The 13135-nt window shown below is 41.1% G+C and overlaps 7 protein-coding genes and 1 non-coding gene across 8 annotated transcripts; 4 read left to right on the top strand and 4 right to left on the bottom strand.

The window, feature by feature from the left end:
* Positions 1–305: 305 nt before the first annotated feature.
* GAS2 (1,3-beta-glucanosyltransferase) lies at positions 306–1955 on the top strand (the record flags this gene model as incomplete). Its single annotated transcript, XM_003681024.1, has 1 exon — positions 306–1955. One exon carries the CDS (start codon positions 306–308, stop codon positions 1953–1955), a length of 1650 nt encoding a protein of 549 aa, XP_003681072.1.
* Positions 1956–2107: 152 nt separating this feature from the next.
* Positions 2108–2812, bottom strand: TIM21 (Tim21p; the record flags this gene model as incomplete). Its single annotated transcript, XM_003681023.1, has 1 exon — positions 2108–2812. The coding sequence occupies one exon, from the start codon at positions 2810–2812 to the stop codon at positions 2108–2110; it is 705 nt and encodes a 234-aa protein (XP_003681071.1).
* A 1793-nt stretch (positions 2813–4605) lies between these two features.
* On the bottom strand, positions 4606–5469 carry TDEL0D02750 (uncharacterized protein; the record flags this gene model as incomplete). The annotated part of the gene is made up of 1 exon (XM_003681022.1): positions 4606–5469. The coding sequence occupies one exon, from the start codon at positions 5467–5469 to the stop codon at positions 4606–4608; it is 864 nt and encodes a 287-aa protein (XP_003681070.1).
* Positions 5470–8139: 2670 nt separating this feature from the next.
* Positions 8140–8211, top strand: TDEL0Dtrna3R. The gene has a single exon. It is a non-coding gene; the product is annotated as a tRNA-Arg (tRNA).
* Positions 8212–8758: 547 nt separating this feature from the next.
* RPL26A (60S ribosomal protein uL24) lies at positions 8759–9327 on the top strand (the record flags this gene model as incomplete). The annotated part of the gene is made up of 2 exons (XM_003681021.1): positions 8759–8777; positions 8963–9327. The coding sequence occupies 2 exons, from the start codon at positions 8759–8761 to the stop codon at positions 9325–9327; spliced, it is 384 nt and encodes a 127-aa protein (XP_003681069.1).
* Positions 9328–9953: 626 nt separating this feature from the next.
* On the top strand, positions 9954–11585 carry TDEL0D02730 (bifunctional fructose-2,6-bisphosphate 2-phosphatase/6-phosphofructo-2-kinase; the record flags this gene model as incomplete). The annotated part of the gene is made up of 1 exon (XM_003681020.1): positions 9954–11585. One exon carries the CDS (start codon positions 9954–9956, stop codon positions 11583–11585), a length of 1632 nt encoding a protein of 543 aa, XP_003681068.1.
* A 69-nt stretch (positions 11586–11654) lies between these two features.
* Positions 11655–11963, bottom strand: TDEL0D02720 (uncharacterized protein; the record flags this gene model as incomplete). The annotated part of the gene is made up of 1 exon (XM_003681019.1): positions 11655–11963. The coding sequence occupies one exon, from the start codon at positions 11961–11963 to the stop codon at positions 11655–11657; it is 309 nt and encodes a 102-aa protein (XP_003681067.1).
* A 388-nt stretch (positions 11964–12351) lies between these two features.
* CAX4 (dolichyldiphosphatase) lies at positions 12352–13050 on the bottom strand (the record flags this gene model as incomplete). Its single annotated transcript, XM_003681018.1, has 1 exon — positions 12352–13050. One exon carries the CDS (start codon positions 13048–13050, stop codon positions 12352–12354), a length of 699 nt encoding a protein of 232 aa, XP_003681066.1.
* Positions 13051–13135: the final 85 nt, after the last annotated feature.

The raw sequence follows: 13135 nt of genomic DNA, 5'->3' as shown, positions 1-13135 counted from the left end.
ATAAACACGAAGGCGTTACTTCACTGTTGTGTACGTTATTGTTAGGCCTACATAAACACCCTCGTTGGTACAAAATATAGAATTCATGTAGTTTAAATCTCCTATGGTTATGAACCTGCTCATATCTTTTGTCAATTTGACCCATTCCATGCGCGAAGTTCTAAGGCGTCGGAGTAGCCATTTGTGGCGCGAGCGAGAAATTTGTGTAAAATGGTCAGTATAATTAATTAACTTTAATTGAGTTGCCACGAACCATAATCTTACGTGCAACCTGCTTCTAAGAAATTGCGGGACGGTTATTAATAATGATGATATTGAATCTTAAATTTTCTGCTGCAATGATTATGAGTGCACTGAGTAGTATCAATATCGCTGCTGCCGCTCCTGCGCAGGCTGCAGAAATCCCAACTATTGAAATCATGGGGAATAAATTCTTTGATTCGGTTTCTGGTGATCAATTTTTTATGAAAGGTATTGCTTACCAACCGAGCAGAAGCTTAGATGATTTGGAATCTGCGACGGACACCTACGAGACAAAGTATATTGATCCCTTAGCAGACCCACAGATTTGTCTCAGAGATATTCCATATCTTAAAGAGTTGAGCGTGAACACTATCCGAGTATATTCGATTGATCCCACCAAGTCTCATGATGAATGTATGCAAGCACTGGCCGATGCAGGAATTTATTTATTACTTGATTTAGCCGAACCAGACGTTTCCATTTGCCGTAATAAACCGACTTGGGATGTTAACATTTGGAACAGATACAAAGATGTTGTTGATGTAATGCATAATTATCCTAATGTTTTAGGCTTTTTCGCCGGTAACGAAGTAACGAACGACAAGACCAATACTGATGCTTCGCCATTCGTTAAGGCGGCTATAAGAGATGTCAAAAATTATATCAAGTTTAGAGGATATCGTCAAATTCCCGTCGGTTACTCATCTAATGATGATGCTGATACAAGAGAGCAATTAGCCCAATATTTTGCCTGCGGTGAAATTTGTGCTGATTTCTATGGTATCAATATGTATGAGTGGTGTGGTTATTCTTCATATGGCACAAGTGGCTATAAAGAGCGTACTATAGAATTCAAGGATTATCCTCTACCCATTTTTTTTTCAGAGTTCGGTTGTAACCTCGTCAGACCTAGACCATTTACTGAAGTTGGCGCGTTATTTGGATCTAAGATGTCAGAAACATGGTCAGGCGGGCTAGCTTACATGTATTTTGAAGAAGAGAATGCTTATGGAGTTGTTAAAGTCAATGACGAAGGTGAAGTGGAAAAATTAGATGACTTTGAATTTTTGAAGGGCGAATTTACCAAGGCAAAGCCCAACAAGGTTACAAAGAGTGAATTTTTAAGAGAATTGCCTGAAAGAAAAGAATTAAAATGTCCCAGTTCCTCGAAAAATTGGCAGTCAAGTAACCATACTCCTCCAAAGCCAGATGTGGATAAATGCAACTGCTTGAACAAAATCTTGCCGTGCCAAGTACTTCCCTATGAAAATCCAGCAGAGTACAACAATTTATTTGATCTTGTCTGCGGAAAGGTGGATTGTTCTGACATTGCAGCTGACGGGAAGAAAGGTGTTTATGGCAAGTTTGCTGACTGTACTGCTGAACAAAAATTGGCTTTACAGATCAGTAAACTTTATGTTCAAAGTAAAGATAGCTCTGACACCTGTCCAATTGGCGGTAAGAACGTTTATTTTAACAGCGACTACAAAAAAATATCGAAAGGAGACAAATGTTCGAAGATCGAGCTTGATTACATGAGCATTCATTCAAATGTGACGTCTAAAAATTCATCAGCTGAAACTTCAGGTGAAAAGGCCACAACCGCCGTGCCCAACTCCACTAAGGTGGGCGCTGGTTCAATTACTCAGTACAAAAATTCGGGATGTGCAATTTTATTCGTTACCATCTTCATTGCTAGTTTCCTGCTTTGATGTGGTAATTCTGTACTTTCGCAAATTACATAACCACAAACAGATAGACTAGACAGTATCGGGACGTTAAGATCATGAAATAATTAAGATAATGCAATGAGTTACGTGAATATTTAATGAGACATCAATCATAGGCAAGGTGAATTTTGCATCTAGGCCTTCTTGGGACCCCAATTGACACCAAGGAATCCACTGGGTTTAGCAATCTTATGCACTTTTGGCTTGATTAAATAATGACGGGACTCACCGGGCACATCGAGATACACAGATGTGAAAGCTGGTTGATAGCTATTATCAGAGTCAACGGCTTCGATGTGAACTAGACCTCTCTTCTTCTTGGATTCAACATGGAATCTCATAAAATGATGTGCTTTCCCTGTCTTATCGACCTTCGTTGTAGAGACTATAGGTCTATTTCTGGTCCATTTATCACTCGTAAAACTTTCACCATAAGCCTTCAATCTCTCTTTGCTATCAGCTGTGTCGTGACATTGCAATAGTGATCTTGCTACCTCATCCTTTTCAATCATTGACACTGAACGATTGAATATTTGTGTATCACCGGAAGGTGAAAACAGTTCTGAGAGAATTAGATAGATAACAACTGCTGAGAGACCAGCTGCACCAATGACTAAAGTTCCTGAGGCAGTAAAGGTCGTGAAGGACTTTAATTTTGTCCAAAGACTAACTTTATTCTTGGGTTTGTCACGGGGAGAGGCAGCGGATTGTGGATTAAAAGTAGAGTAGCTTTTGAAAAGACCTAGTTGACACACAGGTTTCCTGGAACTACTTCCGATGGATGCCATCCCCAGTTGTGATGGCCTTCGGGCAGTTGTTGACATTCCACCCAATTTCATCACATTTTGGCGCAAACAAATGGAAACAGGTAACATTTTAATGGATTTAATGTTGCAATGGTCTTGCTCAAGTAGGATAGCGACTTAAATTATACTCACTTAACCGAAACCTTCATTGTCATTTTTCAGAGGGTATTTATTACTTTAGTAGAAGGGCCAGTGGACATCGCTTTAAACGGTCCAAGTCCAATAGAAAATAAATGGTGAATAGATCTACAAATACACAAGCCTCGGTTAAATCTAATATAGCTGATTTTTTTTAGCAGCTTTTGGCTCAGTAGACAGTTTGTTTGTTTTTTTACCTTTTCTTGGGTCCCTTTTCTTGGGTACTTATAGCTCGTAGCACAATCTGTACAGGCGATGTTAATTTATTATCTTATCGGTATTGGTATGATGAAATTCACCAGCGAGAATCAACTTCTTCTTATGAAGGAATTAAAACTTAAAATGTACTCCGCCAAGCCATGTGTGGTGTGATAAGACATTACGGTAATATGACACTACAAGATCAGAAGGATCTCCACGAGTCTCTTCATGAGTCAATGGCAAACCATGGCGTACTGACTGGGCTGGATACTTATGAAGTAAACCACTTCAAAATGGTCTCTCTTAGTTGTTCGGGCACGACAAACTTACAACAACATGCCTCGGGAAGGTACTATTATAGCTGAATCTGAGTAATGCAGCCAGTGTAGAAACGAAGCCATTTACTGACGCAGCGAACGAGAAAGAACGTCCAAAATATGGTCGGAGTACAGGCGTTATAAGGATTTAGAAAATGCCGGTCGGAGAGTCTCTAGCCCAGAGTTTTCATCTCGTTTTTGAGAGTCAACGGACAATCACCAATGATGTTTATATGCGGGACCTGCTCTTAAGTATACATAATTGATTTAGTTACAGAAACTCCTTTGAGCCATATTCGAACCATGTTCAAACTTTTGTAGGGTTGAATTTTTTTTATAGAAGGATAGAGGATCACAACGGATGAAACTCTCATTCTTCAGATTTGTGAGGCAAAATCGGTGAAACAAAAAGTAAAAGCCCAGAGTAGGGCAGTGTCAATTTCTAGGATCTTGGCACTCATCCTGGCTGAAAGTTTGTATTTTAGCTTGATATGGAAGTTAATCAGGCATTGGTAAGTCCTGATCATGCTACAACAAAAATTGAAAATAGCGAAAGTATAGCATATGAAGATATAAGAACATGTAGAGTGCAAGAGAATTCTGATTTACAAATCGCTGTTTTGAGCTGGATCACCATTTTTTGGAATGTGCTTAAATATTTTTAATCTCAGTAAGCAATCTGCTTTTCTTTCAAACTATTTCACTTAAAATTTGGAACTTTACTCAGTTTCGAATTTGAACAAAGCCTATAGCTTTAAACTTCTTTGAAAGACTTAAGATCACAACTGATTATTTTCACGCTGTTGATTAGAAACAATAGCTGAGTCGCACCGAGTAGTTTATAGCATTAGCTATCAAGATTTTAAATTCTAATACCTTCATAGGAAGAATTCGTTTTTCGCTGGTGAATTTCATCATATCGATACTTTGTTAAGAAGATATTGTATTTTAGCGAATTTTATTAATTCGTCAAATCGTGATGAGATACTTTTTTGAGTCCTTATTTTATATTTATATTGTTTATAGTTTATCTTTCAATTTTATTTTAGTTGAAGTTACTGTTACTTACTTTACAATGTACATAACATATTTCTTCATTTCAATGCTCACCCAATAGAATCATCTGCTACCAGTCCGATATGCTTTGGGCCAGCACCTACTATAAAAATCTTAACAGCCATCTGGCCTACCGGATCCACAAACATAGGTGGACCCTTGAGATACTCCAAATGCAAAGAGTGACTTCAATGATTTCGGGTGCGCATCTGGGATACAGTTGCTCATGTCCGCAGCCCAGCTCTGTAATGCATTACCTGGCATACCACCAACGTCTGTCGACCATGAAATGCACCCCCTCAAATCCTCGTACCATCTGCAGAAATTCCGAGGGTCATTAGGGTACCACATGTTTCCATCTATTTGCCCGCGCATGGAGTTGAATACCGATAGAGCTACAACGTTGCTAGTGTCGACGTTGTAGTTGCCACATTGGTCACGGCGTACCAGGCCCGTTGTACCGTCATCTAATTGGTTGCTTTGGGCGGTCGCATTAGTGCCCATTATATTCAATAGAGCATCTAGCACTCTGGTTGCGTCATTATCAACCTGATCTCTTTTTGCCAGCTGACTTGCTGCCCCAGTAATTAACTGCTTAGGGATAATTTCTGAGTAATAGTCTGGAGCCGCGTAGATGTCACTAATCAAGTCATCCACACTCTCAATAAGACCCATGAGCTTGGTAGCATATACAGTGGCTAGGGATATATCACCAGCATCAATAGCTGCATCGTAGGCTTCGACTACAGAATTAACAGGGCTATCACTGTTAACTATGTAACTTAAAACTTTAGCGCTAGCATCACTGCTCTCGCTGTTGGTACCTGCTTGATCCATTAGCTGGTTTAAATCAATCGTGACCTTAGAAACTTGATCAGTCACTACCTCCACATCTACTGCAGATGCGTCGGCTAGGTCAATCCCAGTGAAGGAGGTGTAAGCTAGTGCTAAATGAAATAATACTGTTATGGGGTTCATGTGTGCTTACTGTATTTTTCTATTAAAAAGGTTTTGAGTAAAACAACTGAAGGTTTTGGGAAGACACAGGAAATTCAAGGCCTATTTATACCTTTGGAAGCTGGCAAAATCCTCACTTATCCTGAGTCACACACCGTCGACCGCCTTGCTCTATTTGGTCGAAATAACCTCTCTTGTTCCCACGTTTCTTGGATGAATTTTTGCAGCAACTATTAGCATCCAGGATAGTTCCAACCAATACAGTAACCAGGGTAGTCGCAGCCACTAGCGACTGAATTTTTTGTACCAATATGGTAGTTGCAGCCACTGGCAACTAAAGTTTTTGTCACCCACTGGGGTAGTTCCAACCAATACAGTAACCAGGGTAGTCGCAGCCACTACTAGCATCCAGGGTAGCTCCAACCAATACAGTAACCAGGGTAGTCGCAGCCACTAGCGACTGAATTTCTTGTACCAATATGGTAGTTGCAGCCACTAGTAACTGATTTTTTTGTACCCAATAAGGAAGTTGCAGCCACTGGCAACTAAAATTCTTTTGCATTAGTAGGGTTTTTGTAGCCACGTAGCAACTAAGCTTTCTGCAGGCACTAGGGTACTTGCAGCCACAGCGTATTTTCCAACCAATAGCATACAACGCACGTATTGGCAATTCGTAATTGATGAATTTTCCTTTCGTTTTTAAGAATTGTTCGAACGGGCAATCGCTTGGACATATCTATTCAGTTGGACCATTCTTCCAACCAAAATATCAACGGGATCATTGCCAAGTCCATTTTGTTAAGCAGACATTTTTTTTGAAATGACTAACCCTGAAGTGCTGTTCTTCGATAGACCAAATTGAAAAGTGCCAGTTCAAGTGCTAGTCGGACTTGGCCATCTATTTACCACGATTCTACAGTGCCTTATATTACCCTTGTCATAATAATAAGGTAACTACGACTCCGAATAGCAACAAAGCATTTGCAAAAAACCCAATATAGCTGCTTAAGACCGCTTAATAACGCAACTTCGGAATGAAAGCACTATAGCCATCGAATAATTTGATCACACTAACGAAGAGTAGGGCAATGTATGCCGCATAGGATAGGAAAAGCATCAGGAATGGAACTCCACTCTACCTATACCATATGCTTTGACTGCACTATCGTAATTGATTTAGGTAACCAGAACGTGACACCAAATAATTACCTAAAACTGAAACAGTACTGGCCATGTAGCTCAAACGGTAGCTGTTGACTTCCTAGTATTCATATAGACTAGAATCTCAACAGTAACTCCATAACTCATCCAACTACCAGTACCTTGCGCATGCTAAAATGCCAAAAGATCTTTGATGCTGCTCCATGGTTGGCAAGTCAATAAAGTTGCCACTCTTCCGGTAATATTGTGAATCAATGTTGAGCGGCAGTTCCCACGGGATCATGCGTGCCAAACATCGCATTCTGTATGTTTTTTGACAAGGACTTGTAAAGATTGTCATAGAGAAGGCACAATCTTCCGTAGCAACAGTATACATCCGCACAAAATATCGAAGAGCTGAATCTCGGTGAGCCATAGGTTGATGAATGGATTATGAGAGAAGTTGCCAGGTGTGTTATAGCGAATTAAGCAGTTTGTCGGTCGTATGAGACAAGTGATCGAAGTAAAATTGCTATGTCGATCGCTTGGATGGCAACATTCTTCTTAACCCCGTTGGGATCTGTCAGATCTTGAATCAGCATTTCATATATCCGTTGTGATCCTCTATTCGTTCATAACTAACAGTTAATCTTTGAAAGTTTGTCTACTGTAGAGGTAATTGCGCCAAGAGATTTGTCAATTCAATTAGTTGTGGGTACCCCACGAAATAGTCAACTGGAGAATATTTTTAGACGAGATGCATATTATGTAGTTACTCTTTCAAGGCCTTTAAATACTCAATATGGGAGGGTGTCTATTTGTCGTAACTGCCGTCCACTATACAGTGTGTTGCAGATCTGGTACCTGTTCAGGTTGGACTTGCCATCTCGAAAGGTATCAAAAGAGGGCAGCCCCTCAGGCAACTCATCAATTGCATGCTATGATGAGTACGATCGTAGCTGGGCGTACTCTTTATCAGGCTAAGAACAGATAACAATTAAGGCAAGAATACCAAAACCAAACCAGCGCGCTGAGCATTCGATAACACAATTGCTGGGTCTTCCATTTCTTTTACCTTACGTGGAGTAATTGGTCGACTCACCATGACGGGTCCTGGACATTCGCAGTAGGGTCTACCCAGCTGCGTTGTAAGTCGCTCGCCGATCTATCGAGCGGGCACACAGGCTATCATTGTAATTTTGTGTGCGTCTCGAAATCCTTGGAGGCTCAACACTCAACGCGGAATGATTAACCAAGGCAGGTAGTATGTCTGGACAATATAGAGATTAGATCTTCGGCTAAAGTTAAAAAATCTGCAATAGTACGGATGGAATCTAACACTTAATACTTGATCTATGGCTTAGCGACTTTCTTGATATTCATCGATACCCATGTTGCTTTATTGGTTATATATAAAAAAAACCGAGATTATATTAGCACGCAGGTTAGCCAACTTCATCGTGGCTTACTCGTAATAGACGTAGGTCTAACACTGTAGTCTGTGGCCTCGTATCTATGAATCACGCTGCTAAACATGTCTAAGGTAAGCATGCCCCCTTAGTGCAATGGTTAGCATACATTTTTCCGGTGGATGTGATCCGGGTTCGAGTCCCGGGGGGGGCTTCATCTTAATTTTTTTCAAGTTGTAAAATCTAACCTTTTTTGCTCGACTTATTTACCGTTCATTGCTACACAGTCCCTTGCTAGGCTACAGTCACCAATTGCCAGGTTCCTTAACCCTTTCGCTTGCTACCTTTGATATCAAGTATTTATTGTGACTGTTTCTCATGAACCCAGACATTATTTTTGAAAACTAATTATTTGAAACAAAAAGTTGCGTCGTTTTCATTGCGCGTCTTCGTAGTGAGTTTGTCGAGTTCAGACTAGCGGCGCTGGGACAATCGCGCTAGGCGAGCTCTTCCCTTCCACGTTCTTGGTCCCAGACAGGAGTCACCGTCTCTGCCAGCCTAGCACACAACCACTCCCTCTAGCTCGTAGGCAGACTACTGTCTATCCTCCGCCTGGTAGTCCCATGGGAGGTCCCCAGTAGCCAGGAATCGTCATACTGGCAAAGCAGAAGAGGTTTGATGAAATATCTAACAAAAGTAGTGATTAGCGTACGTATTTTCACGTTTGAGGTCATATTAGCAAACCAAGGATAAAGACTAAAATGGCTAAGCAATCTCTAGGTATGTACTAGAAACGAGAATTAGAAAGAACCAGTGTGTGACTTATACAAGGAAAAAACCCAGTCCAGAAATGTGTTGAATTGAAATTTTGATCATTGAACTGAATCGAATATGTGGATAGAAACCAGCACAGTTGCACTCTACCACTACTGAACAAGATATACTAACAAGATTGTTTATTACAGACGTTTCCTCTGACAGAAGAAAGGCCAGAAAGGCTTACTTCACTGCTCCATCTTCACAACGTCGTTTCTTGTTGTCTGCTCCTCTATCCAAGGAGTTGAGAGCTCAATACGGTGTCAAGTCTTTGCCAATCAGAAGAGATGACGAAATTTTGGTCACCCGTGGTTCTAACAAGGGTCAAGAAGGTAAGATCTCCTCCGTTTACAGATTGAAATTCGCCATCCAAGTTGACAAGGTCACCAAGGAAAAGTCAAACGGTGCTTCCGTTCAACTAAACCTTCACCCATCTAAGGTCGTCATCACCAAATTGCATTTGGACAAGGACAGAAAGGCTTTGATCGAAAGAAAAGGTGGTAAGTTGGAATAAATTGTTTGATCATAAATTGTGTAAAATTTAATTCTTCCATATAGCAACCCGATAACAGATACGTCGTTCTAGTAATTGACAGCCTTCATTAAAGTACAACTTAAGCAAATTTATGTTTTGATCTTGAAAGTTGATTTTCAAATTAGGAAATGAAATCCAAATTTAAAACTATTAACTAAAATTATAATAACTAAACTAAATATGAACTATTCTGGAGTAAGCAGATTCTCTTGGGTCATTATTCAATATCAGATACACTCAATAAATGGTAGATCTCAGCAATTCACTACGATTTTGGTAATTCTAGCTCGAGTTTTGACACCTAACTGACTAGCGTGGGTACTTATGTTTTTGAGTCGTTGGTAATATCGAGTGTCCTCCAATGGTTCAACCGCACTGTAAATAGTTACTTTATTGTATTATCTTCACCAATTATCTCCACTTGGTAACGAGCCCTAATATCAAGCCCTAACGGTAAGCTGGAGTGTCCACTCCCTTTTAAAAACATTAATAGTGAGTGGAGAGCTAGAAGTGTAGAAACAGGTACTGAGCAAGTAGTTTTGACTTGGATCTGATACTAAGTTCACCACTTATCGAGCAGCTTTATTGTAAATTTAGCTAAGAAAATGGCTGCGGTTTTGTCTGACGAGGAGGAACTAATCAATGGGTTAGGTAGTGAAATGTTAATGCCACCTACCGGTAATCATATGGCAAGAACCGGTAAAAGGTGGTCTGGGAGTGGAAGTGGTCGTGTGAATGATTTGAAGCGTCCGACATCGGATGGTGTGCATTTAAGTGTGGAAGCTGAGGATTACATATCTCCGGGGCAACTTTATTCTACTGAATCTGGTAGACTGTTTCATGCTGGTCGTATACTAATCGTATTAGTAGGTCTTCCGGCAACCTCTAAGACTTTGCTGTCGGTTGCTATTACTAGATACACCAGGTGGCTAGGAGTCAGGACCAAATCCTTCCATGTTTCGGAGTACAGGAGGAAGCAAGGTTTAGAGGTACCTGATGACTATTTTTCTGCTCTTCCTGCGACTAAGGAAGGTATGGAGAGCAGAAAGAAGATCTTTAGTACTGTCTTTGATGAGATGTTGAGTATTTTTCTAGAAACTAAGGGACAATTGGCAGTATATGACGCATTGAACATTCGCCGCGATGAGAGGAAAGATTTAGAGGCTAAGTTTCGTGCTCTGAATATCAAAGTGTTGTTCATTGAATCGGTGATGACGGATAATGATTTGGTAGCTCGAAACATCGGTATGGCCGCACAATCTGCCGATTATAAGGGATTGACGAAGGAAAAGGCTAGGTCGGCTTTCATGAGGCGGTTGCTCGTGAACAAACCACTATATGAAGAGATATCACCAGAAGAGAACTTGAGTTATGTGAAATATATCAATTTCGGCGAAAGGCTAATCGTCAACAACAACCGGTACGGGTACCTAATCAATAAGATTGTCTTCTTCTTAATGAATCTTCGCGATAAGAAAGGTTGTGTCTATTTCGCACGTTGTGGTACCAGTGATAACGACAAGTATATTGATGATGAAGTCTTAAACAGCGATGGACTGCGATACTCCGAGATTTTAGCAGATTTGGTGCTCGACCGTATAAATAGCAGAAGGCTGTCTCGCCATGGAACACCCAATTCATCAGCCAACGGGTCTACTCCCGTACCGGATGAAATGGGGAAGAAGGAAAGCTCTTTGATACCTACTATGGCTACATTACACAGAACAGCGTCAAGGGGTAATCACAAGATGAGACAGGTCGCTGATTGGGATGGTGCCGATGAGGACTCGTTTGTCGTTTGGACAGCTCCAAGAAAGAGAACTTATGATACTGCCAAATTTTTCATGGATAAAGGTGTGGTAATCCGTCAAAGGTTCCAACTGCAACAGCTACATCCTGGTCTTGTAGCCGATCTCACCGAGGAACAGATCAAGGAAAAATACCCTGAAGAGTACGGCGAATATTTGAAGGACAAGTATCACTACCGCTTCCCAAGAGCTGAGTCATACCACGACTTGGCCGTAAGAATGGAACCACTTCTCCTTGAAATGGAGAGAATGCAGGGAGATATTCTGATAATTGGACATGAATCGACCTTGAAAGTGCTATATGGGTATCTTATGGCCTGCACATGTGAAGAACTACCAAGCTTGAGCTTTCCCCGCGATGAGCTGATCGAAATTTCGTTTAGCCCTTTCCAAAACAAAGCAGAAAGAATTCCTATTCCCCAAGATTGATTATATTCCTACTCGTGCTAAAAACATCATTAAATCATTACTCTATACACAGGATTAACACGCTATACATTATATTTGGGCTGTCGCTTGCGGCCTTTTGGACCTCCTGTGTTTCCTGTGAGACTCGCGTCTAGCGTTTGAACCGTCACTACTATATGAAGACCGCCTTGAAGCATGGATGTCATTCATCTCCGCTGTGCGCAGCAGGTCATTCCTCGTTATAACGTTTGGCTTAGTGCTTACCTGTCGTCCGCGGCCTCTATAAAGTACCGTGATAACAGGGGTTACCATAAAATTCGACACGAAAGATGCCATCGTATGTGAAAAAGTACAAGCCATCGCACTCGATCCGTTTCCTAATTGCAATGTGCTTGACATTATTACACTGCAGACTTTAATTACCTACCCTTGAGAAATTCCCAGTTGCAACTCATTGAGCTAATGCCAGAACCATTTCTTATATATACATTCATCTATAAATGGGTAACGGATATAATCAGCATTAGAATCCCAATAACCTTACTCAGCATGCAGCATTTACAACTTTGAGTATACTTAGTCAACTTTTTCACAAATACTTCCTTAAAGCCCGTTTGTCACCCGCGGCGGACAGAAGTTGCATCGGATATACGAGGGCATCTCATGCGTCCAACAGGTCCCTAGCCAACGGGCAACCTTGCAACCACAACGGCCGATCTGTACGCCGTCGAGTTGCGTCTTATCTTAATTGCACCCTTTGATGACTAACTTGTCAACTAAGGGTCCTCTAGTAAACCCTCCTTTTCTTTTCAAGCCGTTGTTGGTATTGAATGTACTCTTCCCTTATAGTGATTGGTGCTAAGTTACAGGAATCCTTGACGTAAAGCCACTGAGCAATTCTCCATGTAAGGACCCAGTCAATCACTTTCAATTCTCTGAGCAATCCCACGATTAAAAAGTAAGTGGAACCCGTACAAAGGCCCACTGCAAAACCAACAAGTACTTGTCCTGGGGTGTGATATTGTAGATACACTCGTGAAAAGCATACGCAGGTTGCTAGAGTAGTAACGACCATGATACCTAGTAATCTCTTTCTTCTAGTGAGTCCCTTCCAGCGGAGACAGTAACGTAGACTAGTATACATGCAAAAGAACCCCATGAATTGTGAATGTGCGCTGGGCATTCCGTAGCCTGACCGCATGGTTGCGTTTTGGAAGGATTCGCCAAATGACATGGGACGAGGTTGTTTCACGATCGCTTTGACAATATTGTTGAAGATCTCGTTGGCTACCTGGCCAGCTGCCATGATACAGGCCTCGAATTCACGAGTAGTGATAAACCATGATAGCTGAAAGATCAGTACTGCGATTGGGATCAGGGAGAAATAAGCGCTTAAAAAGGAAAGCGGATCTTGCGAGTCATATAGGATGTATGTGTCATCAAATGGTATGAGATTGGGGTTGAAGGACGATTCTGAGGAGGCCATTGTGTGGCCTTGTTTCATTGTTTTGAAGTGATTTACAGTTTACGATTTTTTCAGAGGCGCGAACGCCAACCATAATAATTAGTGT

The sequence above is a fragment of the Torulaspora delbrueckii genome, chromosome 4 (genome assembly GCF_000243375.1).
Source record: "Torulaspora delbrueckii CBS 1146 chromosome 4, complete genome".
Lineage (NCBI taxonomy): Eukaryota > Fungi > Ascomycota > Saccharomycetes > Saccharomycetales > Saccharomycetaceae > Torulaspora > Torulaspora delbrueckii.
The sequence above is the reverse complement of the archived record's forward strand: the minus strand, read 5'-3'. Positions and strand labels throughout refer to the sequence as shown.